This window comes from Salvelinus namaycush, chromosome 15, assembly GCF_016432855.1.
Source record: "Salvelinus namaycush isolate Seneca chromosome 15, SaNama_1.0, whole genome shotgun sequence".
In the NCBI taxonomy this organism is placed as follows: Eukaryota; Metazoa; Chordata; class Actinopteri; order Salmoniformes; family Salmonidae; genus Salvelinus; species Salvelinus namaycush.
The window spans coordinates 31,329,311-31,355,869 of NC_052321.1; the positions used below are offsets into that span (position 1 = coordinate 31,329,311).

General features: G+C 45.1%; 1 protein-coding gene across 2 annotated transcripts in view; it reads right to left on the bottom strand.

The window, feature by feature from the left end:
- LOC120060423 (apoptosis-stimulating of p53 protein 1-like) overlaps window positions 1-26,559 on the bottom strand; it is a 43,076-nt gene that overhangs the window by 7,080 nt on the left and 9,437 nt on the right. Inside the window, exons 3-9 of one of the 2 annotated variants that reach the window (XM_039009735.1) lie at window positions 24,849-24,968; window positions 22,460-22,530; window positions 11,250-11,351; window positions 4,057-4,231; window positions 3,380-3,576; window positions 2,584-2,748; window positions 1,494-1,686 (exon numbers count right to left, since the gene is read on the bottom strand). In XM_039009735.1, the coding sequence (XP_038865663.1) occupies window positions 1,494-1,686; window positions 2,584-2,748; window positions 3,380-3,576; window positions 4,057-4,231; window positions 11,250-11,351; window positions 22,460-22,530; window positions 24,849-24,968 (1,023 nt within the window). Of the gene's footprint in view, window positions 1-1,493; window positions 1,687-2,583; window positions 2,749-3,379; window positions 3,577-4,056; window positions 4,232-11,249; window positions 11,352-18,062; window positions 18,601-22,459; window positions 22,531-24,848; window positions 24,969-26,559 lie in introns of those variants that run through there. The other variant, XM_039009736.1, reaches the window with a different exon arrangement.

Sequence of the window (26,559 nt, forward strand, 5' to 3'; positions counted from 1 at the left end):
CTTCACAGAGTTCAAGTAACAGACACATCTCAACATCAACTGTTCAGAGGAGACTGTGTGAATCAGGCCTTCATGGTCGAATTGCTGCAAAGAAACTACTACTAAAGGACACCAATAATAAGAAGAGACTTGCTTGGGCAAATGGAAACTTGTCCTTTTGGAGATTGGAGATTTTTAGTTCCAACCGCCGTGTCTTTGTGAGACACGGTGTGGGAGAAAGGATGATCTCCGCATGAGTATTTACAACCGTGAAGCATGGAGGAGGAGGTGTTATGGTGTGTGCGTGCTTTGCTGGTGACACTGTCTGTGATTTATTTAGAATTCAAGGCTCACTTAACCAGCATGGCTACCACAGCATTCTGCAGTGATACGCCATCCCATCTGGTTTGGGCTTAGTGAGATCATTTATTTTTCAACAGGACAATGACCCAACACACCTCCAGGCTGTGTAAGGGCTATTTTACCAAGAAGGAGAGTGATGGAGTGCTGCATCAGATGACCTGGCCTCCACAATCCCCCGACCTCAACCAAATTGAGATGGTTTGGGATGAGTCGGACTGCAGAGGGAAGGAAAAGCAACCAACAAGTGCTCAGCATATGTGGGAACTCCTTCAAGACTGTTGGAAAAGCATTCCAGTTGAAGCTGGTTGAGAAAATGCCAAGAGTGTGCAAAGCTGTCATCAAGGCAAAGGGTGGCTATTTGAATATAAAATATATTTTGATTTGTTTAACACTTTTTGGGTTACTACATGATTCCACATGTATTATTTCATAGTTTTGATGTCTTCACTATTATTCTACAATCTAGAAAATAGTAAAAATAAAGAAAAACCCTTGAATGAGTAGGTGTTCTAAAACGTTTGACCGGTAGTGTACATAACTATCAGAATTTATGTTTAAGCCCTGTTGTTTATATTGAGGCATGCTACTGAAGCCCCTCTCCTTCTGCTGCCCTGGTCCCTGGCTGCCGACTCACTGTTGGCACCGTGGGCCCCTGAGGGGGACCGGGGCCCCTCTCTCAGCTCCACGGGGTCCACTATGATGTCTAAATCTGAGACCTTCCATTGGCCGGAGGGCTTCCTCACACCGCACCCCTCCTCCTCTGCTGAGCCGAGACCACCACACACGCCATGGTCACAACAACAACAACAACAATAACAACGACAACAACAGCGGGAAAAAGACGATACGAGTAAGGGAAGGAGAAGAAGAGGTCCACAGACAGACATGAGAGAATAGAGGAAAGGAAGTTAGAGAAAGCTGAGCCAGATAACACAAAAATATGACGAGTTTAGATTTGAAATATCTGCTCAGAGGTGTTACGTGCTGCTACCACTCTGAACTAAAATCCTTTACCACCTCCTCCTTACCAATCTCATGACTGTCGAGATAAGATCAACCAAGGTGTCCCAAATAGACAGATATAGTCTGACAATCAGTAGTTTGAGAGTGATAAAGTAGGTAAAGCTGCAGAGTGTGGAGCAGGGACTGACCTGATTTAGAGCGGCCATGGTTGATGGGGCCAGTCCCAGGGACAGAGTGTGGTTTTAAGGGGTCTGGGGGCAGAGCGTAGCCTCCCTCCTGTCTGCCTGGGATGGGGACCTGGATATAGGGACACACAGCGGCCACGCGCCCTGAGCTGCTGGGGGTGGGCTGGGGGGAGGGAGGCCCATTTATCCTGTTAAGCTGTGGAGTGGAGAGAGAGAGACGGGAAATACAATGTCAGCTATACTTAAAATCACAATGATCTGCTGTAGATTACAGAGAATTTCAAAGAGACAGAGAGTGAAGCCAATTACCTAAATACTGTATGTATAAACAGTGCCTAGTGAAATTATTAGCATTTTGTTGGCTTACATTTGCAAATTGCACTGTACAGTGCCGTATGTAGGCGTGCTATGCTACTGCATATGCGCTGGTGGTCTGAGTGAAAGAGTGAGTGGGAACAGAAAGGTATTGAGTATTGAGATAAATTGAGTATCTCTGGGAACACAAAGGTATTGAGTATTGAGATAGATTGAGTATCTCTAGGAACACAACGGTATTGAGTATTGAGATAGATTGAGTATCTCTAGGAACACAAAGGTATTGAGATAGATTGAGTATCTCTGGGAACACAAAGGTATTGAGTATTGAGATAGATTGAGTATCTCTAGGAACACAAAGGTATTGAGTATTGAGATAGATTGAGTATCTCTAGGAACACAAAGGTATTGAGTATTGAGATAGATTGAGTATCTCTAGGAACACAAAGGTATTGAGTTTTGAGATAGATTGAGTATCTCTAAGAACACAAAGGTATTGAGTATTGAGATAGATTGAGTATCTCTAGGAACACAAAGGTATTGAGTATTGAGATAGATTGAGTATCTCTAGGAACACAAAGGTATTGAGTATTGAGATAGATTGAGTATCTCTAGGAACACAAAGGTATTGAGTATTGAGATAGATTGAGTATCTCTAGGAACACAAAGGTATTGAGTATTGAGATAGATTGAGTATCTCTAGGAACACAAAGGTATTGAGTATTGAGATAGATTGAGTATCTCTGGTGAGCTTGTGAGAGTTCCTTCCTGGTCTTACAGGGTTGTTCTCTTTTTGACGTGCCTCAGCTTTTTTCTTATGCAGGCGCTCGCGGAGATCCCAGATGCGCTTGTCCATCATGGTCACCTCTGTGTTGCGCTTATTCAGCAGCTCCTTGTTCTGCTGCAGCCTGCCGCCCTGCTCCACGTTCAGCTTGTTACGCACCTGACAGAGACACAGAGGGAACAGGGAACGGCATGGCTGTGAGTCACACCAGGGGTCAGATGGATGGGAAATAGGGTCATTCCTGTGTGTGTGTGTGTGTGTGTGTGTGTGTGTGTGTGTGTGTGTGTGTGTGTGTGTGTGTGTGTGTGTGTGTGTGTGTGTGTATGTGTGTGTGTGTGTGTGTGTGTACGAGTGGACGTGTGTGGGCGTTGGTGGCATGGCAGAGTCACGCCAGTGGGCATCCTGTCCTGTCTCTGTTTAACCAGGCCCTGGCAGGATGAGGGATGAAGAGACAAAAGCTGCACATCTATTATACCCCTACGCAAATGTCCTTCAGAATGAAAATGTCAATCTGACTCTAATCTTCTCTCCTTCATCTGATCTGCAGCTGGATGATGTAACGTCCCCCAAAAATATGAATCTGAAGTGTCATTACTTTATATAGTGTAATTTCTTGTTGTATTACGTAAAAACACGTGTAACATTAAACTGATCTCTCAGCATGACTCTGTGTCATCATAATCTAGTGGTATTGTGATGAGATGTTTACTTCTGTACAGTACTTGCAGTACTACTGAAAATATCATTTTAAATGGCTGAAGCAAGCACACATTTTCTTCAGGAAATGTACCTGTAGCTCCTGGTAAAGTTTGCGTAGCTCCAGGGCGGCGGTGCCAGTGAGAGGTCCTCCTAGGGGCTGCAGACCATTGAGACGTCCCCTCCTCAGGTCCTCCAGCTGCTGGGTGAGCTGGTCCACCTTCACCACAGCTGACTGCAGCTCTGCCTGCTTCTCCTGGAACAGCCCACTCACATGCTGGATCTCAGCCGCTGCATGGGTAGAGGAGAGGGGACGCAACACACTAATATCAGTAACTATGTATTATGTGTGTGTATATGTGTGTGTTAGGGAGAAATCAAAACATATGCTTCAAGTCTGATGCTGTGTGAGAGAAGAGTGAGTATAGCGTATTGGAATGTTGTGGACTGGATGGACAACTCCTCTTTCTGTGGAGTATCATTATCAGTGTGGGCAGGCAGGGTGCAGCCTTGGACGTTATACAGAACAAGACCCTGCTACAGTATGGCCATGGGGACTTTAAAACATTCAGAGAACTCCTGTCAGCACCCAGACACACCCAGTTCCAGACCACAACATAAGGGAGGGTCAGATTCCAGGCTCACTGACAGAACTAAAGAAAGAGATGACATCATGGACAGCTGAACGGAGCCCATATTCTACTTTCACCACGTTAACAGGGAAGTGTGTGTGTGTGCGCGCAAGCGTGTGTGTATTGGAGCATTGCTTACACAGGTTGCCATTGATGAGCTTGCTGTAGTCCACCTGGCCCCTCATGGCGCGGATCTTCTTTAGTTTGGCCTCCTGACTCTCCACTCGCTCCTTCAACCTCTGCAGCTTCTCAGCCTCTGACGCTGTCTGGCCCTGTGTGTGGTCCTGCTGCTTCAGGTACCTCAGACGCTGCTCCTGAGAGGAGGGGAGGGGAAAGGAGGGGAGAGTTGAAGGAGGGACAGAGGGGAACAATGAGTTACAGATGTGGGGAGGTCAAATGTAGTGCAAGCATTCCTCCACTTCATTCAGACACAGATAAAATTACACACACTGACGCAGACACACATATTCGAACACAAGCACATAACAATGACTTTTGACTGCTTTTAGAAATAACTATCACACACACTACACAGCCACACACCTCCGTTCTCACAGAAGAGAGCTGAAAGGAACAAAGGAAGAAAAGGAAGGCGATGGTAAAGGAAAAAGAGAGTGAAAAGAGAAAGAAAGTAATAAAAAGTATTGAGAAAAGAGGGAGCAAGAGACACACAGCAAATGTAATCTAATTCAGCTAACTTAGTGGACCTAAACACACAGATTTGCAGAGAAGAGAGAATACACAAACCATTTTTCTCTTATCAAAACAGTTAAAGGGCTTTGCTGACAACACATGTTTTCTCCAATACAAAAAATACCAGCCTTGCAAATGACATACATAGATCATCTAAATAATGAAAACAAATCCATACATACCAGTAGTGGAGTGAGTGAATGAGTGAAAAACAAATCAGTATGTGAATGAGAGTGAATGAGAGAGTGAGTACAGGGGATTGCAAAGCTATGTGGTGCTGACTAAAGAATTTTCAGGTCTGCTCTAGAATGAGCAAACACAATGCAGGTTCTGACACAGAAAGAGAGAGCGAGAGAGAGAGAGAACTGGGCAGGGAGTGTTGACTAAACACAATCCACTGTTCAATAGAAGGACAAAATGAGAGCGGTAACCCACTCTATGCAAACACCCAAAATCACAGCTAATCACACACATTAATACACAGTGTTAACACAGTGAACGAATAAAACATTCCCATACTGACACGTGTATGTACGTAGCTTATAACGTCATAGAAGCTTCATTAAACCTCTAGTAGTCAAATGCATCACCAGTATTACCCTAATCATCAACACATAAAAAGGCATCATGGCTTCTTATAGGATAGACAACGTTGAAACATCCAGTGTTTCCTCAGCCCCATAATAAAACATAAACAGACATATTTACCTTCAGACTGAGAAACACCAGTTAAAACCTAATCCACAATCGGATCTAAACAGGAAATGTGATTATCAATAAAATACTAAAGAATACATGACAAGTTGTCCCCTGATTGTCACGTTCTGACCCTAGTTATTGTGTTAATCCTTTGTTTTGTTGGTCAGGACGTGAGCTGGGTGGGCATTCTATGTGTTGTGTTTCTATGTTGGGTTTAATGTGCCTGATATGGTTCTCAATTAGAGGCAGGTGTTTGACGTTCCTCTGATTGAGAACCATATTTAAGGTAGGCTGTTCTCACTGTTTGTTTGTGGGTGATTGTCGCTGTGTCTGTGTTTATTGCACCACACGGTACTGTCTCGTCTCGTTCGTTCGTGTTCATGCGTGCTTTGTTATATGTAGTTTGCATGTTCAGGTCAGTCTACGTTGTTTGTTTGTTATTTTGTAAATATTCAAGTATAGTTCGTGTCAGTGTTCGTCGTGTCTAATAAATTCATTATGTCTACATACCTCGCTGCTCATTGGTCATCTGATCCCTCTCCTCTCCTCGTCGGAGGAGGAGGAGGAATATTACGACGACCGTGACAGAATCACCCACCAAACTAGGATCAAGCAGCAGGGAAAAGGGCAGCGACAGCAACCGCAGAAATCCCAGGATTCATGGACATGGGAGGAGATCTTGAACGGAGAAGGACCCTGGGCACAGGCTGGGGAGTATCGCCGCCCCAAAGCTGAGCTGGAGGAAGCGAAAGCTGAGCGGCGGCGATATGAGGAGGCAGCAAGGCAGCGCGACAGGTACGAGAGGCAGCCCCATACATTTTTTGGGGGGGGGGCTAGAAGGGAGTGTGGCTAAGCCAGGTAGCAGACCTGAGCGCACTCCTCGTGCTTATTATAAGCAACGCGTCACTGGTCAGGCACCGTGTTATGCGGTTAAGCGCACGGTGTCGCCAGTGCGTGCCCATAGCCCGGTGCGCTATAGGGCAGCCCCCCGAAAGTGTCATGTGAGTGTGGGCATCCAGCCGGGGCGTATTGTGCCTGCTCAGCGCGTCTGGTCTCCGGTACGCAGTTTCGGTCCAGGGTATCCTGCGCCGGCTCTGCGTGCTGTGTCTCCGGGGCGCTGGGAGGGTGCAGTGCGTCCTATGCCTACGCTCCGCTCGTACCGGGCAAATGTGGGAGTGGAGCCTAAGGGAGAGGTGCGCGTAGTAGGCACTAGATCTCCAGTGCTCATCCACAGCCCGGTTCAACCTGTGCCTGCACTCTGGAGGGTACGGGCTGGAGTAGTATTCCAGCCTGGGGGAGTGGTGCCAAGGCTGCGCACCAGAGCTCCAGTGCTCCTCCACGGCCCGGTCCTTCAGGTGCCTCTTAACATCAAGCCTCCTGTAGGTCTCTCCAGCCTGGTGGGTCCTGTGGCAGCCCCACGCACCAGGCTGTCTCTCCGTCTCCTCCCTACAGGTGTGCCCGTCTGTCCCGAGCCGTCCAGCCAGGACCAGCCAGAGCCGTCCAGCCAGGACCAGCCAGAGCCGTCCAGCCAGGACCAGCCAGAGCCGTCCAGCCAGGACCAGACAGGATCCGCCAGAGCTTTCCGCCAGACAGGATCCGCCAGAGCCTTCCGCCAGACAGGATCCGCCAGAGCCTTCCGCCAGCCAGGATCCGCCAGAGCCTTCCGCCAGCCAGGATCCGCCAGAGCCTTCCGCCAGCCAGGATCCGCCAGAGCCTTCCGCCAGCCAGGATCCGCCAGAGCCTTCCGCCAGCCAGGATCCGCCAGAGCCAGCCAGCCAGGATCCGCCAGAGCCAGCCAGTCCGGAGCGGTCCCTCAGTCCGGGGCTGCCCCTAAGTCCAGCGGGACCCATGTCTAGGGTTCCCAGTCCAAGGTCGGTGGCGAGGGTCGCCACTTTGAGGAGGCCACAGAAGCGGACAAAGACAAGGGTGAAGTGGGGTCCACGTCCTGCGCCAGAGCCGCCGCCGCGGACAGATGCCCACCCAAACCCTCCCCTATAGGTTTAGGTGGTGCGGTCGCAGTCCGCACCTTGGGGGGGGGGGGGTTCTGTCACGTTCTGACCCTAGTTATTGTGTTAATCCTTTGTTTTGTTGGTCAGGATGTGAGCTGGGTGGGCATTCTATGTGTTGTGTTTCTATGTTGGGTTTAATGTGCCTGATATGGTTCTCAATTAGAGGCAGGTGTTTGACGTTCCTCTGATTGAGAACCATATTTAAGGTAGGCTGTTCTCACTGTTTGTTTGTGGGTGATTGTCGCTGTGTCTGTGTTTATTGCACCACACGGTACTGTCTCGTCTCGTTCGTTCCTGTTCATGCGTGCTTCGTTATATGTAGTTTGCATGTTCAGGTCAGTCTACGTTGTTTGTTATTTTGTAAATATTCAAGTATAGTTCGTGTCAGTGTTCATCGTGTCTAATAAATTCATTATGTCTACATACCTCGCTGCTCATTGGTCATCTGATCCCTCTCTCCTCTCCTCGTCCGAGGAGGAGGAATATTACGACGACCGTGACACTGATGTCTCAGGTAAATGCTTTCCTGGTGCTAAATTTTAGTTTCCAGTATGTTGCGTGTGGTAAAATAGGGTAAACTCTTTACTGTTAAACCCTCTACGTTCCTCTCCATCCTCTCCTCTCCTTGAGACAGCCCAGCAGCTGGCTGCTCACCGCTGACCTCATTTCCTGCCGGACATCTATTCCCTTCCTGTTGTTGTCCCTGCTCGTTGTCCCTGGCGATGCATGCTGCCACCTCACACAACGACCATACTGACCTTAGTAACCATCACCCTGTACCTAGCTAGTGACTGCACACATCATCACACACAAGATGATCTAGGAACTGCTTGATGTGTTTAAATGACCACAGAGACCACAACAAGCTGACCACAGCACATGTGACCAGATCAACAAACAGACCATGTGTGAACTATATCCCAACCAATCAAAAATCAAGCATAAGCAGAAGTACAATGGTACTCTTCCCCAACGCATCCCACCACAAATGCTGTTTGTGATGAGCAACCAACTCTATTAAGACATGACAGGCAAGCAGGCAACACACACTCACTGCCTCTCTGACCTTTTAGCACTCATGTTTGCATGTTAATGTATCCTGCATGTAAACAGAAGCATCTGTTTTGCATCTTCATCCAAACCCTTTGACAGTGTGCAGGTATCTATTTTCCCTGATAGCATGTTAGCATGTCCCTCTGTCTGAGACCACAGTAAAACAGGCCTCCCTGTCCTGGCCTGTTCCTTAGAGCAGTGCTATTCAAAGTCGGGGTTGCCAAGCTATTTATTTTATTTTTTAGGAACCAAAAAATGTGGAGTACAGATTATTGTATGGGACAATATACAAACTTTTTTGAGAATGATATTTTGAAAAATATAATGTTATTGAGTAAATGTATTTATTGCACCAATTTTAAGATTGTGTCATTATATTTGGGGTAGGGTCACAATAAATGATTGTGGGGAAAATGGTGTACCCAGAAATTCTGGCTGAAAAAAAGGGGTCCCTGCTGAAAAAGTTTGAATACCATCGCTATAGAGGAGATAGGGTGCCATATCAGATGGATCCCTGGTGACATTTGTAAACTGAGGATCTATGTATAGCTCTATAACATATAGATCTGCTCTCTGACCCACATGTTGACTGACTGGAGCCCACAGCAGAGAGAGGGAGGGACTGAAACCTGAGCCAATCCAGAACAACCGTCTGTGACCAAGCAGAATGATTTACACTCTGGACACACTCAAATGGCACCAGGTTGATGTTCAGTAGCCACCAAATGGAAGAAAAAGGGACTGAAGTAAGGGGGACTACCCGGACTTGTCCAATGAGAAACGCTTTGAAGTGTTTTTCTGTGGTGTTCTGTAATGGACACAAACCAAGCTAAACCAACACAACCACTCAACATAACAGAAATGGCCAGACATCTCAGAGACTTAAGCTATAGACCAGTGGGTTTTCTGAATGTGAGGTCAAGATGGTTCCTGGTAAGGCCACCCGAGTGGAGCAGTGGTCTAAGGCACTGCATTGCAGTGCTTGAGGCGTCACTACAGCCCCGGGTTCGATCCCGGTCACAGCCGGCCATGACCGGGAGACCCATGAGGCAGCGCACAATTGGCCCAGCGTCGTCCGGGTTAAGGGAGGGTTTGGCCAGCCGGGATGTCCTTGTCCCATCGCGCTCTAGCGACTCATTGTGGGGGGCCGGGCGCCTGAAAGCTGACTTCGGTTGCCAGTTGTAAGGTGTTTCCTCCGACACATTGGTGTGGCTGGCTTCCGGGATAAGCGATTAGTGTGTCAAGAATCAGTGCGGCTTGTCAGGGCCGTGTTCCGGAGGACTCATGGCTCTTGACCTTCACCTGTACGGGAGGTGCAGCGATGGGACAAGACTGTAATTACCAATTGGGGAGAAAAAGGAGTAAAAGTTCAACAACAACAAAAAACATATATATACAGTACCAGTCAAAAGTTTGGACACACCTCTTTATTTTTACTATTTTCCACATTGTAGACTAAAAGTGAAGACATCAAAACTATGAAATAACACATATGGAATCATGTAGTAACCAAACACATTCTTGGCATTCTTCTCTCAACCAGCTTCAACTGGAATGCTTTTCCAACAGTCTTGAAGGAGTTCCCACATATGCTGAGCACTTGTTGGCTGCTTTTCCTTCACTCTGCGGTCCAACTCATCCCAAGCCATCGCAATTGGGTTAAGGTCGGGTGACTGTGGAGGCCAGGTCATCTGATGCAGCACTCCATCACTCTCCTTTTTGGACAAATAGCCCTTACACAGCCTGGAGGTGTGTTGGGTCATTGTCCTGTTGAAAAACAAATTACAGTCCCACTAAGCGCAAACCAGATGGGATGGTGTATCGCTGCAGAATGCTGTGGTAACCATGCTGGTTAAGTGTGCCTTTGAATTCTAAATATATAACAGACAGTGTCACCAGCAAAGCACCCCCACACCTTCACACCTCTTCCTCTATGCTGCACGGTGGGAACCACAAATACGGAGATCATCCGGTCACCTACTCTGCGTCTCTCAAAGACACGGCGGTTGGAACCAAAAATCTCAAATTTGGACTCCTCAGACCAAAGGACAGATTTCCACCAGTCCAATGTCCATTGCTAGTGTTTCTTGGCCCAAGCAAGTCTCTTCTTATTATTGGTGTCCTTTAGTAGTGGTTTCTTTGCAGCAAATCGACCATGAAGGCTTGATTCCCGCGGTCTCCTCTGAACAATTGATGTTGAGATGTGTCTGTTACTAGAACTCTGTGAAGCATTTATTTGGGCTGCAATCTGAGGCTGGTAACTCTGATGAACTTATCCTCTGCTGCAGAGGTAACTCTGGGTCTTCCTTTGCTGTGGCAGTCCTCATGAGAGCCAGTTTCATCATAGCGCTTGATGGTTTTCCGGATTGACTGGCCATCTTAAAGTAATGATGGCCTGTCATTTCTCTTTGCTTATTTGAGCTGTTATTGGCATAATATGGGCTTGGTCTTTTACCAAATAGGGCTATCTTCTGTATACCACCCCTACCTTGTCACAACTGATTGTCTCAAACGCATTAAGAAGGAATGAAATTCCACAAATTAACTTTCAACAAGGCACACCTGTTAATTGAAATGCATTCCAGGTGACTACCTCACGAAGCTGGTTGAGAGCTGGTTGACGTCAAGGCAAAGGGTGGCTACTTTGAAGAATCTCAAATATAAAATGACTACATATGTGATTAGATATGTGTTATTTCATAGTTTGATGTCTTCACTATTATTCTACAATGTAGAAAAAAATATATATATATAGAAAACCCTTGAATGAGTAGGTGTATCCAAACTTTTGACTGGTACTGTATATTATGTTTATTGTTTATATATAAATATATATATATTATTGACTATGTGATCAGCAGTGTCTGTGTCCTAGTACCTTGGCAACCAGCATCTGCTGTTGGGCCTCGATCTGTTGCTGTTGACGTGTGGCCATCTCCTGCAGCTCCGACAGAGACAGCTCCACGCTAGGGTTCCCCACCTACACACACATGCACGCACGCACGCGCAAACACACACACACACACATCAGACAAACCGGGAGAAAGAACAAGCTCAAAATGTGGGCCCTCTCAAACAACAAACAAAGCACATCCTCACACACACACATTGACATGAAAACACTGACTGCATCAGATGATAAAACATTATGCTATAGAGTTACAGAGACTAGTGTAGGCAGCAGTAGACCTAGATATAACAACATCAAACATGGAGACAACAGGTCTCATCTCACTGTCTTATGTAAGAGTATTCTCCATAACATCAAAAACACATAACTCTCCTCTCTGATGTGAAGTTACATTAGCTTTGTGATATACAAAATTAATATCAAACAGAATATCATACAAATTTGAATATCAAACATTATGCTCATGATATTAAAAGGTTTGATGCTGACCCGTGATGCTGTGTGCAGGATGTGTGCAACACACAGCTGTCAAAAACAATATATATATTTTGTTTAAATGCATTTCTCAGTGCACACACACTGCAGTCACATGGCGCTCACACACACACACCAGCAAACATCACTGGACCACTAGGAAATGCCTGGATTGCCTAAACAGGAAGCTTGTAGTCCTGCCATGTCCTGCAATTGTGTATAGTTTTGTGTATAGTCATTGATTAACAAACACAATGCTGTCTCTATTTATCTATATATATTTTTCTCTCTCTCACACACACTTTTTATAAAACACACACATTAAGTCCTGCTTTCACAGTCAACTCATAATCTCTCTCAGGTGCTTGATCTCTAGTCTATCCTTTTGAGGTGAAGAGTTTATGGTTTTGTATCTTGAGAAAAGGGCTAATGAACAGGAAGACTACAAAGCACAGCTTAGTGAGGTCACTGGACCACTCCAATCCATTCCCAATACGGCTAAAGTTGAAACCATGATGTTCAAAGGGAACTACATTACAGCAACCTTGAACAGGCCTCTGGTGCTTTAGCTTCTGGTGCCAAGGCAGCATCTGTGAGCTAGTAAAAACAGGAAAGCTTGCTGTTCGCCTTTGGACAATAGAAGAGGGAAATAGGGTCATTCCTGTGTGTGTGTGTGTGTGTGTGTGTGTGTGTGTGTGTGTGTGTGTGTGTGTGTGTGTGTGTGTGTGTGTGTGTGTGTGTGTGTGTGTGGTGGAACAATAAGAGGTGCCTCTGAGTGGTCGATTCATTCATGCCTCAGTCAATGGACATGTCAAGTGTCGCCTGTCACATCAAGATTTCCTGGAATACATGACTTCCTCCCCCCGAGGGGCTTAAATATGCAACATTTCAAGTCACCAGTAACAATTCAACAGTGGAACATTGGGTCATCCATTGCCAGAAGGATAGAATGAGTACTACACTGAACATTTTGGACCAGTGGAATCCATTGATTAGGCCTATGGGCAGAATTGCCCTCATTCTAGAGAGGCACCAAATGATGTCAAATGAGGTTTTAAAAGACCACTGAAGCAGGCTTGTTTGCATTTCAACAGAGCTGTAGAGAAGCTTCATACAACATAGCTACAAACAGATGTTGAACTTTGATAACTGTACTGCTGTCTGTCTTAACTAGTCTGTCATTGTAAGTTCAAAAACAGCAGGAGAGAAGGGGTCAGTCAGGGTCTAATGCAAGTTAAGGGAAATGGACAAAAAACTGTAACAGTGCATTTCCTTCACATCAAACATTGACATAACTGCTGATATTAGGAAACAGCGTCCCTGTGCAGGATCAGAATTCTGACTCAGCCCTCATACCATACGCAGGACCATGCCAGAGTACTGTACCTGCAATATTTTATCCATAAAAGACAAATAAAATGTTAAACAACCGGTGTAGACTGACAGTGAAATGCTTACTTACGAGCCCTTCCCAACAATACAGAGAGAAAGAAAATAGAGATATAATAGAAAAGTAAAACACGCAATAAAAGTAATAATAGATACACAATGAGTAATGATAACTTGGCTAAAAACGGGGCACCAGTACTGAGTCGATGTGCAGGCGTAAGAAGTAATTGAGGTAGATATGTACTAGTGGAGGCTCCTCAGAGGAGGAAGGGGAGGACCATCCTCCTTAGTGATTTTTTTTTTTTTTTTAAGTGAAACATTTTTAAAAAGTTAGCATTTTTAGATAAAACTATACTAAATATATTCACATCACCAAATAATTGATTAAAACACACTGTTTTGCAATGAAGGTCTACAGTAGCCTCAACAGCACTCTGTAGGGTAGCACCATGATGTAGCCGGAGGACAGCTAGTTTCTGTACTCGTCTGGGTACATTGACTTCAATAGAAAACCTAGGAGGCTCTTGGTTCTCACCCCCTTCCATAGACTTACACTGTAATTATGACAACTTCCGGAGGATGTCCTCTAACCGATCAGAGCTCTTGCAGCATGAACTGACATGTTGTCCACCCAATCATAGAATCAGAGAATGAATCTAGTACTAAAAGCATAAGCTACAGCTAGCTAGCAATGCATAAAATATGTTGAGTAGTTGACTCAAAGAGAGAGAAAAGCACTAGTTAAACAGTTTTGAACAAATTAGGAGAGGCAAGAGAGAGTGAGGGAGATGTTGTTGTATTTCACTTTCACTTATTTAGCTAGCGAATGCAGCTAGCTAGTTTAGGCTACTCAAACACCGGGTTCAAACAGAGAGGGACGCTATGTTAGCTAGCTGGCTATGGCTGTTCAACACTGGAATTCTTCCAAGTCAAGGTAAGCTTTTGGTTTTTATTAATTTCTTGCCACAGGGCCTGCCGGTGTAACTGCTTGCTGCTGACTGTACACTGTTCTAGTAGCTATGTTGACTATGACATATAATAATAATATTGTGACAACGATGTAGGCTGTGTGTAGCGCTTAGCAATTATGATATCAAGGTTTGGCCTGGATAGGTTTTTTCGCCTGGTCACAGAAAGCTGATGTATTGTGCACTGAAGTCCACAAGTGAAGGACAAATGTGAGAGGAGAGCGCGTAGATGCGAGAAGGAATACAAAGTTCAAATTGACCATGTTTTTTTTATGTGGCTGCTATGAAAGTGAACTGTGTCTGTGTGTGATCAGGGGTGCATTCATTCTGCCGATTCTGTTGAAAAACGTTTCTTAAACGGAAGCAAACAGAACAAAACGGGGATAAATATTCCTAAATTTGTCCAACAGAAACTCTCGTTTGCAACTGTTGGACTAATGATTACACTGTAGATCAGATAAATGCAGGCAAGAGTGTGCATGGCAGAATTGAATATGTCAATGTCTGTCACCTTGATTACTCAAATTTCTTTCGACCTGTGCACCTACACTACCGGTCAAAAGTTTTAGAACACCTACTCATTCAAGGGTCTTTCTTTATTTTCACTATTTTCTACATTATAGAATAATAGTGAAGACATAAAAACTATTAAATAACACATATGGAATCATGTAGTAAAAGTGTTAAACAAATCTAAATATATTTTATATTTGAGATTCTTAAAAGTCCACACTTTGCCTTGATGACAGCTTTGCACACTCTCATGAGAGCCAGTTTCATCACAGCGCTTGATGGTTTTTGCGACTGCACTTTCAAAGTTCTTGAAATTATCCGGATTGGCTGACCATGTTTTAAAGTAAAGTAGTTTTTGCTTATTTGAGCTGTTCTTGCCATAATATGGACTTGGTCTTTTACCAAATACGGCTATCTTCTGTATACCACCCCTAACTTGTCACAACACAACTGATTGGCTCAAATGCATTAAGAAGGAAAGAAATTCCACAAATTAACTTTGAACAAGGTACACCTGTTACTTGAAATGCATTCCTGGTGACTACCTCATGAAGCTGGTTGAGAGAATGCCAAGCGTGTGCAAAGCTGTCATCAAAGCAAACAAATATAAAATACATTTTGTTTAACACTTTCTTGCTTACTACATGATTCCAAATGTGTTATTTCATAGTTTTGATGTCTTCATTATTATTCTACAATGTAGAAAATAGTAAAAAATAAAGAAAAACCCCTGAATGAGTAGGTGTGTCCAAACTTTTGATAGGTACTGTACATAAACTCAGCAAAAAAAGAAACGTCCCTTTTTCAGAAACCTGTCTTTCAAGGATAACTCGTAAAAATCCAAATAACTTCACAGATCTTCATTGTAAATGGTTAAAACACTGTTTCCTATGCTTTTTCAAGGAACCATAAACAATTAATGAACATGCACCTGTGGAACGGTCGATAAGACACTAACAGCTTACAGACGGTAGGCAATTAAGGTCACAGTTATGAAAACTTAGGACACTAAAGAGGCCTTTCTACTGACTCTGAAAAACAGCAAAAGAAAGATGCCCAGGGTCCCTGCTCATCTGTGTGAATGTGCCTTAGGCATGCTGCAAGGAGGCATGAGGACTGCAGATGTGGCCAAGGCAATAAATTGCAATGTCTGTATTGTGAGACGCCTAAGACAGCACTACAGGGAGACAGGACGGACAGCTGATCGTCCTCGCAATGGCAGACCACATGTAACAGCACCTGCACAGGATTGGTAATCCAAACATCACACCTGCGGGACAGGTACAGGATGGCAACAGCAACTGCCCTAGTTACACCAGGAACGCACAATCCCTCCATCAGTGCTCAGACTGTCCTCAATAGGCTGAGAGAGGCTGGACTGATGACTTGTAGGCCTGTTGTAAGGCAGATCCTCACCAGACATCACCGGCAACAACGTCGCCTATGGGCACAAACCCACCGTCGCTTGACCAGACTGGACTGGCAAAAAGTGCTCTTCACTAACGAGTCGCAGTTTTGTCTGACCAGGGGTGATGGTCTGATTCGCGTTTATCATCGAAGGAATGAGCATTACATCAAGGCCTGTACTCTGGAGCGGGATCAATTTGGAGGTGGAGGGTCCGTCATGGTCTGGGGCGGTGTGTCACAGCATCATCGCACTGAACTTGTTGTCATTGCAGGCAATCTCAACGCTGTGCATTACAGGGAAGACATCCTCCTCCCTCATGTGGTTTCCTTCCTGCAGGCTCATCGTGACATGACCCTCCAGCATGACAATGCCACCAGCCATACTGCTCGTTCTGTGCGTGATTTCCTGCAAGACAGGAATGTCAGTGTTCTGCCATGGCCAACGAAGAGCCCAGATCTCAATCCCATTGAGCATGTCTGGGACCTGTTGGATTGGAGGGTGAGGGCTAGGGCCATTCCCCCAAGAAATGTCCGGGAACGTGCAGGTGCCTTGGTGGAAGAGTGGGGTAACATCTCACAGCAAGAACTGGCAAATCTGGTGCAGTCCATGAGGAGGAGATGCACTGCGGTACTTAATGCAGCTGGTGGCCACACCAGATACTGACTGTTACTTTTGATTTTGACCCCCCCTTTGTTTAGGGACACATTATTCCATTTCTGTTAGTCACATGTCTATGGAACTTGTTCACTTTATGTCTCAGTTGTTGAATCTTGTTATGTTCATACAAATATTTACACATGTTAAGTTTGCTGAAAATAAATGCAGTTGACAGTGAGAGGATGTTTCTTTTTTTGCTGAGTTTATAACTAGGAATAAAGTGACAGATAATAAACAGTAGCAGCAGAATACATGATGAGTCAAAAATTTTGTGCAAAAGGGTCAATACAGAAAGTCCGAGTAGCTATTTGGTTGACTATTTAACGAACTATTTGGCAGTCTTAAGGCGTTGGGTAGAAGCTGTTTAGGGTCCTGTTGGTTCCAGAGCATCGGTACCGCTAGCCGTGTGGTAGCAGAGAAAACAGTCTATGACTTGGGTAGCTAGAGTCTTTGACCATTTTTAGGGCCTTCCTCTGACACCCCCTTGTATAGAGGTCCTGGATACCGTACGCACTACCCTCTGTAGCGCCTTGCTGTCGAATGCCAAGCAGTCGCCATACCAAGCGGTGATACAGCCAGTCAAGACGTTCTCAATGGTGCAGCAGTATAACTTTTTAAGATTCTGAGGGCCCATGCCAAATCTTTTCAGCCCCCTGAAGGGGAAGAGGTGTTGTCGTGCCCCCTTCACGACTGTGTTGGTTGTGTGCTCCACTACAGTGAATGGGGGCGTGCTTGGCCCTATATTTCCTGTAGTCCACAATCAGCTCATTTGTCTTGCTGACATTGAGGGAGAGGTTGTTGTCCTGGCAACACACTGCCAGGTCTCTGACCTCCTCCCTATAGGCTGTCTCATCATCATCATAGGTATGACTATAGCACTAGCTTAAATCATATGTCGTTTTAATCACACCCCACATGAATGGGGATCCTAAAGAAAAAGATGTAGGCTATAGAACATGTCTTACATATTTCAATTACACACACTAACGGGCAGCTATTTTTTAAATCAGTGCCATTTTACAATAATTAATTTAATTATGCAATTATGACATATTGCATGATCAGTAAAATCCAGAAAAATGCTGATATTCAAACATGTAATAGCCTAATCATCAGGGATTTGGGCATATCTTTATTCTTGCCTAGTTAAATAAAGATTAAATAAAATTAAATCAATTATATTATTAGCTTTTTATGCATGCCTTATGTTACCATTCCTAGCCTTTATAGCCTATTTGGCATACAATGAAATGCTATACAAACCAATAAAAACACATGAAAACATATAGGCAGACAATATGTGACCTGCCCGGAGAAACTTTACACCATGACAAAACATCACAGAGATCTAATTTAAATTGGTTTTATTACCTGGTGGGCGTCCCAGGTAATTCTGCAAGATCGCACCTTAATTTTGCTGCATTGTCCTTCAACTGTAAATTCCTGTACAGCCTCAACATGTTTCCACTCCATTTTTTTCAATCAAATCGTTCCTCTACTCATCCAGCCAACGTAGCCCCGGTCACCGAGCCAATGAATGACAATGCACCGATTCCTATCGCAACTTTCGCACTTGTCCGATGCGGTGATTTACGAGTCTCTTCCTATGGCTCAAGGAGCACGGTTTGTTATTCCCCTCGTGTCACGTTAGAACATGTAAACCAGCGTGCGCATTCCGTAAACAGGGAGGGCAAATCAAGTCCGTGACTCAGTTGGGATGAGATGGACCGGTATAGTTGTCACATCCATTTAGCCTGGCGAGTAACGGGTCACACTATATGTTCCTACAACAAACACCCCTAGCTACCTTTAAAAAAAATGTACGTTGGTTATAAGAACATCTCAAACATGTTTCAAAAGCGCCCATTCTTCGTCGCTGACGTGACTTTGTGACTGCGTAAGTTTTTCTCCCCTGTGAGGGATTTGTCCAATTTTGACGTGCCAGCAGTTCTTTTCACTCTCCCTCTCTCGCTCCTCCTCTCCTCTCTATGCTGCTGGAGCCGGACTGCAGCACGAGAACATCCCCTCCCTTTCCCATGCTCCTGCTGCCATAAAGTCTCTGCGCCACAGCTGTCTCCCGGACAGGTGCTGGGACCCTCCTGATAATGCACTTAATGGAAATTTAGGGGAAACAAAACCTTGTATTAATCTCGTGCCAATCATTCCAGCGCTTTCATGCATCATATTCTAAAATTGCTGTGATCTCAGAAATACAGATTACACTTCTTGCATAATAAATGTCATTCTCAATAGAACCTCAGAGTCAGTCTCAAACATAAATGGTATGTACAGTTGCTGCTTGCGCCACACACAAATCCCAATTCTAAGGACCTAATCATTATGACACCTAAACTGTCTTCAGTTTTGATTCCCCCACCCCCCCAACAAATGTACAATGGAAAAATAGCAGATAATAATCTTTATCAACAAACCCTTGACCTGTTTTGACATAATCAAAGTTATTCCCTAACCCAGCTGTTATTTCTATAATTACACACAGTTGTGCAAACAAAGGTGTCAGTGTCATGTCAGCCATAAGGGTCCATCCAACCACTGCTGCCTGAGCCTTGCTCTGTTGTAGCCACAGCTCACTCCCTTACAACACATCCAGTAGCAGGAGCATGTGAGGGTGGAGGCAGCACACTTCATGTCTAGGAGAAAGGGAGGAAGGAAATGAACATACAGAGAGATGTAGAGAGGGAGGATAAAGAAGAGGAGGAAAAGACACTGACAGACAATGAGATCAGCACAATGTGCTGGCGTAGGCAACTTCTGTTTCTCCCAAAGTTGCCTCTGTCTCCACACTGAACTTTCAACTTTCAGTGTGGTCGAGTTGTAACGCTCTAGACTCTGGACCACATATGCCCATCCACAGGGTTCGGGTCTCGGCTTAGCCCTTCCTACCAGTCATTCATCCTTCATTGTCTCCCCCCTAACATCTGCCTATACTGTCTGAAAACCCATAAAAAGATCAAAGGACGTTCAAATCTCCAATCTCCTTAAAAAAAAAGGATCGCTTGGATTGAGTTGGCCTACATATAACTGATAAGACACACACTTTCCTGACAGTGAACTACTCCACCCTGTGAAGACAATGACGCACAGAGAGATATGAGGTTGCTAAGAATCAACATAGTACAGTAGACTATACTGTCATTTTTTTTTTAAATAAACCACTGACAGCCAACCACGACAAGCCCATGGGTTGCAGCTTGAGTGCCCCTTGATCAGAAAGAGACACCATGCTACATGTTATCAATTAACCGTAGTCCTGAGTGTCTCAGTTGCTAGATCATAGTGCTGCAATGTCAGGATTCCAGTTGTGGCCACCCATACAAAAATGTTGCTTTGGATAAAAGTGTCTGCGAAATGGCATATTATTTATACACTATATATTCAAAAGTATGTGGACACCCTCTCAAAAGAGTGGATTCGGCTATTTCAGCCACACCCATTGCTGACAGGTATATAAAATCCAGCAGACACCCATGCAATCTCCATAGACAAACATTGTCAGTAGAATGGCTTTAATGATTGACTTTCAACGTGGAATCGTCATAGGATACCACCTTTCCAACAAGTCAGTTCGTCAAATTTCTGCCCTGCTAGAGCTGCCCCGGTCAACTGTACGTGCTGTTATTGTGAAGTGGAAACGTCTAGGAGCAACAACGGCTCAGCCGCGAAGTGGTAGGCCACACAAGCTCACAGAACAGGACCGCCGAGTGCTGATGCACGTAGCACGTAAAAATCGTCTGTCCTCAGTTGGAACTACTCACTACTGAGTTCCAAACTGCCTCTGGAAGCAACGTCAGAATAGGAACTGTACGTCGGGAGCTTCATGAAGTTGGTTTCCAAGGCCGAGCAGCCACACACAAACCTAAGATCACCATGCGCAATGCCAAGCGTCGGCTGGAGTGGTGTAAAGCTCGCCGCCATTGGACTCTGGAGGAGTGGAAAAGCGTTCTCTGGAGTGATGTATCACACTTCACCATCTGGCAGTCTGACGAATCTGGGTTTGGCGGATGCCAGGAGAACGCTACCTGCCCCAATGCATAGTGCCAACTGTAAACTGTAAAGTTTGGTGGAGGAGGAATAATGGTCCGGGGATGTTTTTCATGGTTTGGGCTAGGCCCCTTAGTTCCAGTGAAGGGAAATCTAAACGCTACAGCATACAACGACATTCTAGACGATTCTGTGCTTCCAACTTTGTGGCAACAGTTTGGAGAAGGCCCTTTCTTGTTTCAGCATGATAATGCCCCCGTGCACAAAGCGAGGTCCAAACAGAAATGGTTTGTCGAGATCGGTGTGGAAGAACTTGCCTGGCCTGCACAGAGCCCTGACCTCAAACCCATCGAACACCTTTGAGATGAATTGGAACGCCGACTGAGAGCCAGGCCTAATCACCCAACATCAGTGCCCGACTTCACTAATGCTCTTGTGTCTGAATGGAAGCAAGCCCCCGCAGCAATGGTTCCAACATCTTGTGGAAAGCCTTTCCAGAAGAGTGGAAGATGTTATAGCAGCAAAGGGGGGACCAACTCCATATTAATGCCTATGATTTTGGAATGAGATGTTCGATGAGCAGGTGTGCAGATACTTTTGGTTATGTAGTGTATTTACAGTAACCCCACCCCAGTAACTGTAACCTCAGCACACACACACACACACACACACACACACACACACACACACACACACACACACACACACACACACACACACACACACACACACACACACACACACACACACACACAAGTGAGAATCAGCCCCCCAAAATTATCTTAAAACAGTTATTTCATGAGATTGTTGTAATCCATCAGGACTGACTGATTAAGAGAACCAGTCCTGAATAAAAGCACTCACAACTAAAGGTAGATGCACTGTCGCTAAACGTGTTAAGTTACTAAGCTAAATTATATACAAGGTTATCTGCCTCTTTTAATACATTCATGGCGGAATCTGAACTTGAAGATGTGCGCATGTAACTCAAATCAAATTCAACTTTATTTGTCACATTCACCGAATACAACAAGTGTAGACCTTACCGTGAAATGCTTACTTACAAGACCTTAACCAACTGGCTGTCAATGAAGGACATAAGTGAACGTTTGAGTGACAGATGAGTATCTCAGATCATAAACTGTGAAACTAAATGCAATTGCTTTTGAGCACTGCCTGGGGACAGCATCTAGGGGAAATTGTTGATATGTGACACAAAAATAATAGCCAAAGAAAGCAGTCAGGATTCCAGCCTGGGTCAGAGATGCCAGACCGTAGTAAGTTGAGCTTTATCTCCTGTTTTCACATGGACAAACTCTGAGGGAACTGTAATCATGCCTGTCACTAAGCCTTCTTCTAATCCTCTGTACTCTACAAACAAAAACACACACACACACACACACACACTTACTTGAGCACACTAACACACACACCCACAGTCGCACAATCGAGCATACACACACACACACACACACACAAACACAGCAATGCACTCTCTGCCTCTCTCTCACAGTTAAAGACCCACTAAGAAAATCTCTTAAAGAGAGTGACCGAGGAAGTCCTTGGCATTACAGTAAAAACATTTTTTTTGGCCCTATGGATAGGAATTATTAAGACTTGAAATGCTAAATCATGACGCCCTACAGCTTTCCTTCCCATTCACAAAGCTAATGAGCAGGCAGGCATTATGCCAGGAAGTGTGTTTGTTTACTGCAGTGTGTGAATGTGTGCGTTTTGTGTGTGTGTGTTGTGTTGTGAGGACTTACCCTGTCCTCACAAGGCTGGTCTGAGCTCCCTCTACTGCCTTTGCTGGACTGGTCCTGAGAGAGCTGGCTCCCTGAATAGCAAAGAAGGACATTACATCAGACAACAGTGCACATAACCAGTCACTAACACAGTAGCGCAGTACAGCGTTAACAATATAGATTACAATGACCAATCAAGAATCTAGATCACACATGACTCAATAAGGAAACGCAGAGGTCTACAAATCATGAGGAGAAAAACACATTCCTAACAAAATGACGTTGACATACACCTACTACACAGGATAACAATTGCTTCAGGATACAGCCCAGGACAAATCTATCACGAGTCAGACATCTGATCACTATCACCACAGCCATACCTTCTAGGACAACTCACTGCATTGCGGTCTCCTAACCAACTTCCAAACTCCCCTGTCACACTAGTCTCAGACTGGATAAGAGCAGATGCCCGGCACGGAACAGTATAGTACAGCCCCCACAGAGCCCTCAGTCAGATAGTGATCTGGTCTAATGAGTCCAAACACTGAGCCAGAGCTGTCCAGGATCCAGTATTAAGTCTAATTATCATTGGTTGGTTCTCCACTGGGCCGGCGCGCCGTGCCATGTGACTCCAGTCCAGAGTCATAAGGGAGGGGCGTTTGTCCTTAACCGTGTGATCCCAAACGGTTCGTTTACCCAACCGTCCCTCCCTCAGGCACTCAGTCCAGTGTCCTGGACTCTCTATTCTCTTTGGTGAAACAGCCCCCCCCCCCCCCCCAACTGTGTCATCTATAAATAGCTAGATGTTTAATTCCCTAAATCCTGGGCCTGAATCACTATGTGGGTAATCCTGTCAGTCAGCTGCAAATACCTCAACCTCAATGGGCCGGTCCTCATTACAATGCCCCTCAGGCAGGGCTATAGGAGGTTCAACGTTAATGGGCCAGTCCTCATTACACTATCCCCCAGGCAGGGCCTTAACATGTTCATCCTCAATGGGCCGACTTGTGCTAATTACAGTACAATGCCCCCCAGGCAGGGCCTTAGTACAGTATGTTCAACACGGATGGGTTTCTCTGTACTTGACTTCAACCTCAATGGGCCAGACCTGTCCTCATTGCAATGCCCACCAGGCAGGCCTGTAATTAGGAATGTTCTCCTGCAACAGGGTAATCAAATTAAGATCCTACATCTGTAGCATGTTCCACATGGCTGGATTTCTCTTGCCTTGACTGTACTGTACCTCCCCCTCTCTCTGTTTGAAGATGGGCTGGGAGCCTCTGATACCTTATCCTCCCCTCTCAGGAAGTCAGTCTACAGTATAGATAGCTAACATGATAAGAACTAGTGAACAGTGGTAAAGCTCCTCTCTTTACTTAAGGCTAGTTCCAACTTCCCAGGCCTTTTTTCCACCCCTGGTTAGGCCCCAGTTCCCCAGCCCTCCACCCCTGGTCAGGTCCCAGTAAGGCATCAGTCCCCCTGCCCTCCACCACAGGTCAGGTCCCAGTCAGGCACCAGTCCCCTGCCCTCCACCCCTGGCCAGGCCTCCACCCTCCTTAACCCTGCAGGCCTGGGTGTCTCTCTCTCTCTGATCCATCTCAGGTGCACCGGTCAGAGGAGGTCACAGGCGAGGAGACCAATTAGCCACAAAAGAGATTAGTTACATAAAAGCCAGTCAGGCAGGCAGGCAGGCCAACCATTCAGAGCCATCACACACACACACGCACACAAACACTCAGCCACGTGGAAAGGGACAGACAGAGCCAGTTATGTGTCATGGAAAAACAGGATTGAGAGCTCTAACAGGAACTCGGGAGTCAAAACAGAAACACACCTTCCTGTTCAAAGAAACAAAACAAAAGCACAGAGTATGTCCCAAATGGCATTCTATTCCATTTATAATGCACTACTTTTGAGTACTTTTGACCAGAGCCCTATGGGCACTGGTCAAAAGTAGTGCAGTATTTAGGGAATAGGTTGCCACTTGGGACACAAAATTGAGCTGTTCCAGAATTGAGAGAATATACTGCTTTTCATGACAACCTTCTTTATGATAATGGCTTCTCAGTGAATGTCTGGTTTATATTATCTGATCTGTTACTAGCTAACTGAGAAACAGAATAAGTCTGCGTCAGAAATGGCACCCTATGTTCTATATGGAATAGGGTGCCTCTGTCCAAAAGTAGTGCACTCTATAATGAATAGTTTCACTTCAGGTACAAAGGTAGCATACTATACAGGGAATAGGGTGCCATTTAAGATGTAGCCTAAGTCATGGGTCAAGCCTGAATGTGCTGTTATAACTCCATGTCACTCATTGTCATGTTTGGCTTGACAATGACAGCAATGGTGTTGGCAAGAGCATAAACCGATCTGGGACCAGGCCTGGCGAGGGCCAGTCACCCACCCTGGTTTCTGCTCTCTGAGGGGGAGTCTTCGTGTCTCAGGTAGAACCTGACCTCCATCCTCCTAGAACCCCACTTCTGCAGGTGCTCATACATCAGGTAGTCAAAGGGGATCACTCTCTCTGAGGAGGACAAGGAGAACAGAGTTATACTGTAGTTATAATATATACAACACTAATGAGAGGATCACTCTATGGGAGGGAGAAGAAAAGAGGAGTTGTTGTTAGACACATAGACTTGGGTAATTATCTATTGGTGATTGTAAAGTGACATGGTGGGTTGATTGCCCCTCAGCCCTGATGATCATTAGAGATTAACTAAGTACTTTCTATTAATAGAATAGGATAAACCACATAAGCCCCCACAGCTATACTCTGGCACTGACGCACTGTATTGGATCGCGATGAAGAGAAATACCTGTCTTCGGTAAAGAACCCATGAAAGTCAGGCCAACCTTATTGAGACTGTAGCTAGCTACTCTATTTTCCCTCACTAGGGCATGTGTTCATGCGCTCCCTGGCCTGTGCAGCCGGGTTTGGGCTGTGAAAACATTGAAATAGAATTACGATTCCATTCAAGTCAACATTCTGTAATGGGTGGACCGGCGGCCATATTGAGTGTACCCATGAGTGTACTGTCAAATTGCTGTCTGCAGTCTGAGCTTCAAAAACAAAACTGCTGTGGTCTGAGGTGCTTTTTCTGTTCCAGTAATTCTATTTCTACGTGACGACAGGCCCACAGGCTATGTATGTAAACAAGCACCAGAGCCTGGAGGGTCATAGAGAGACATCCTGACCCACTTTCTATCCCGCCTCACTGTCTGTCTGGGACGTACAGGCTGCCTGAGACAAGAACATCATTGTTGTATGTCAGGGGCAGACCACCACTGCTTTTGTTCAGGGAGGGGAGAGGAGAGGGTCATTAGCCAAGTCAAATTTCTCAATGATGGCTGGCTGTCAATGTCTGTTTCCACATTTTGTTGTGTTACAGCCTGAATTTAAAATGTATTAAATTGAGATATTTTGGTCACTGGCCTACACACAATACTTTATTAATTGTTACAAATGAATACAAATGAAAAGCAGTCTTGAGTTAGTAAGCATTCAACCCCATTTGTTATGACAAGAATAAATACATTCAGGAGTAAAACTTTGCTTAAAAAGTCACATAATAAGTTGCATGGACTCTGGGTGTTTAACATTATTTTTTAACCTCATCTCTGTACCCCACACATACAATTATCTGTAAGGTCCCTCAGCCGAGCAGTGAATTTCAAACACAGATTCAACCACAAAGACCAGTGAGGTTTTCCAATGCCTCTCAAAGTAGGGCACCTTTTGGTAGATGGGTAAAAAGAAATAGACATTGAATTCCCTTTGAGCATGGTGAAGTCATTAATTACACTTTGGATGGTGTATTAATGCACCCAGTCACTACAACGATACAGGTGTCCTTCCTAACACAGTTGCCAGAGAGAAAGGAAACCACTCAGGAGGCCAATAATGACTTTAAAGAGTTACAGAGTTTAATGGTTGCGATAGGAGAAAACTGAGGATGGATCAACAACATTGTAGTTTCTCCACAATCCTAGTGGAATGAAAAGAAGGAAGCCTGTACAGAATAAAAATATTCTAAAACATGCATCCTGTTTGCAACAAGGCACTAAAGTAATACTGCAAAACAAATTGCAAAGCAATTCACTTTTTGTCCTGA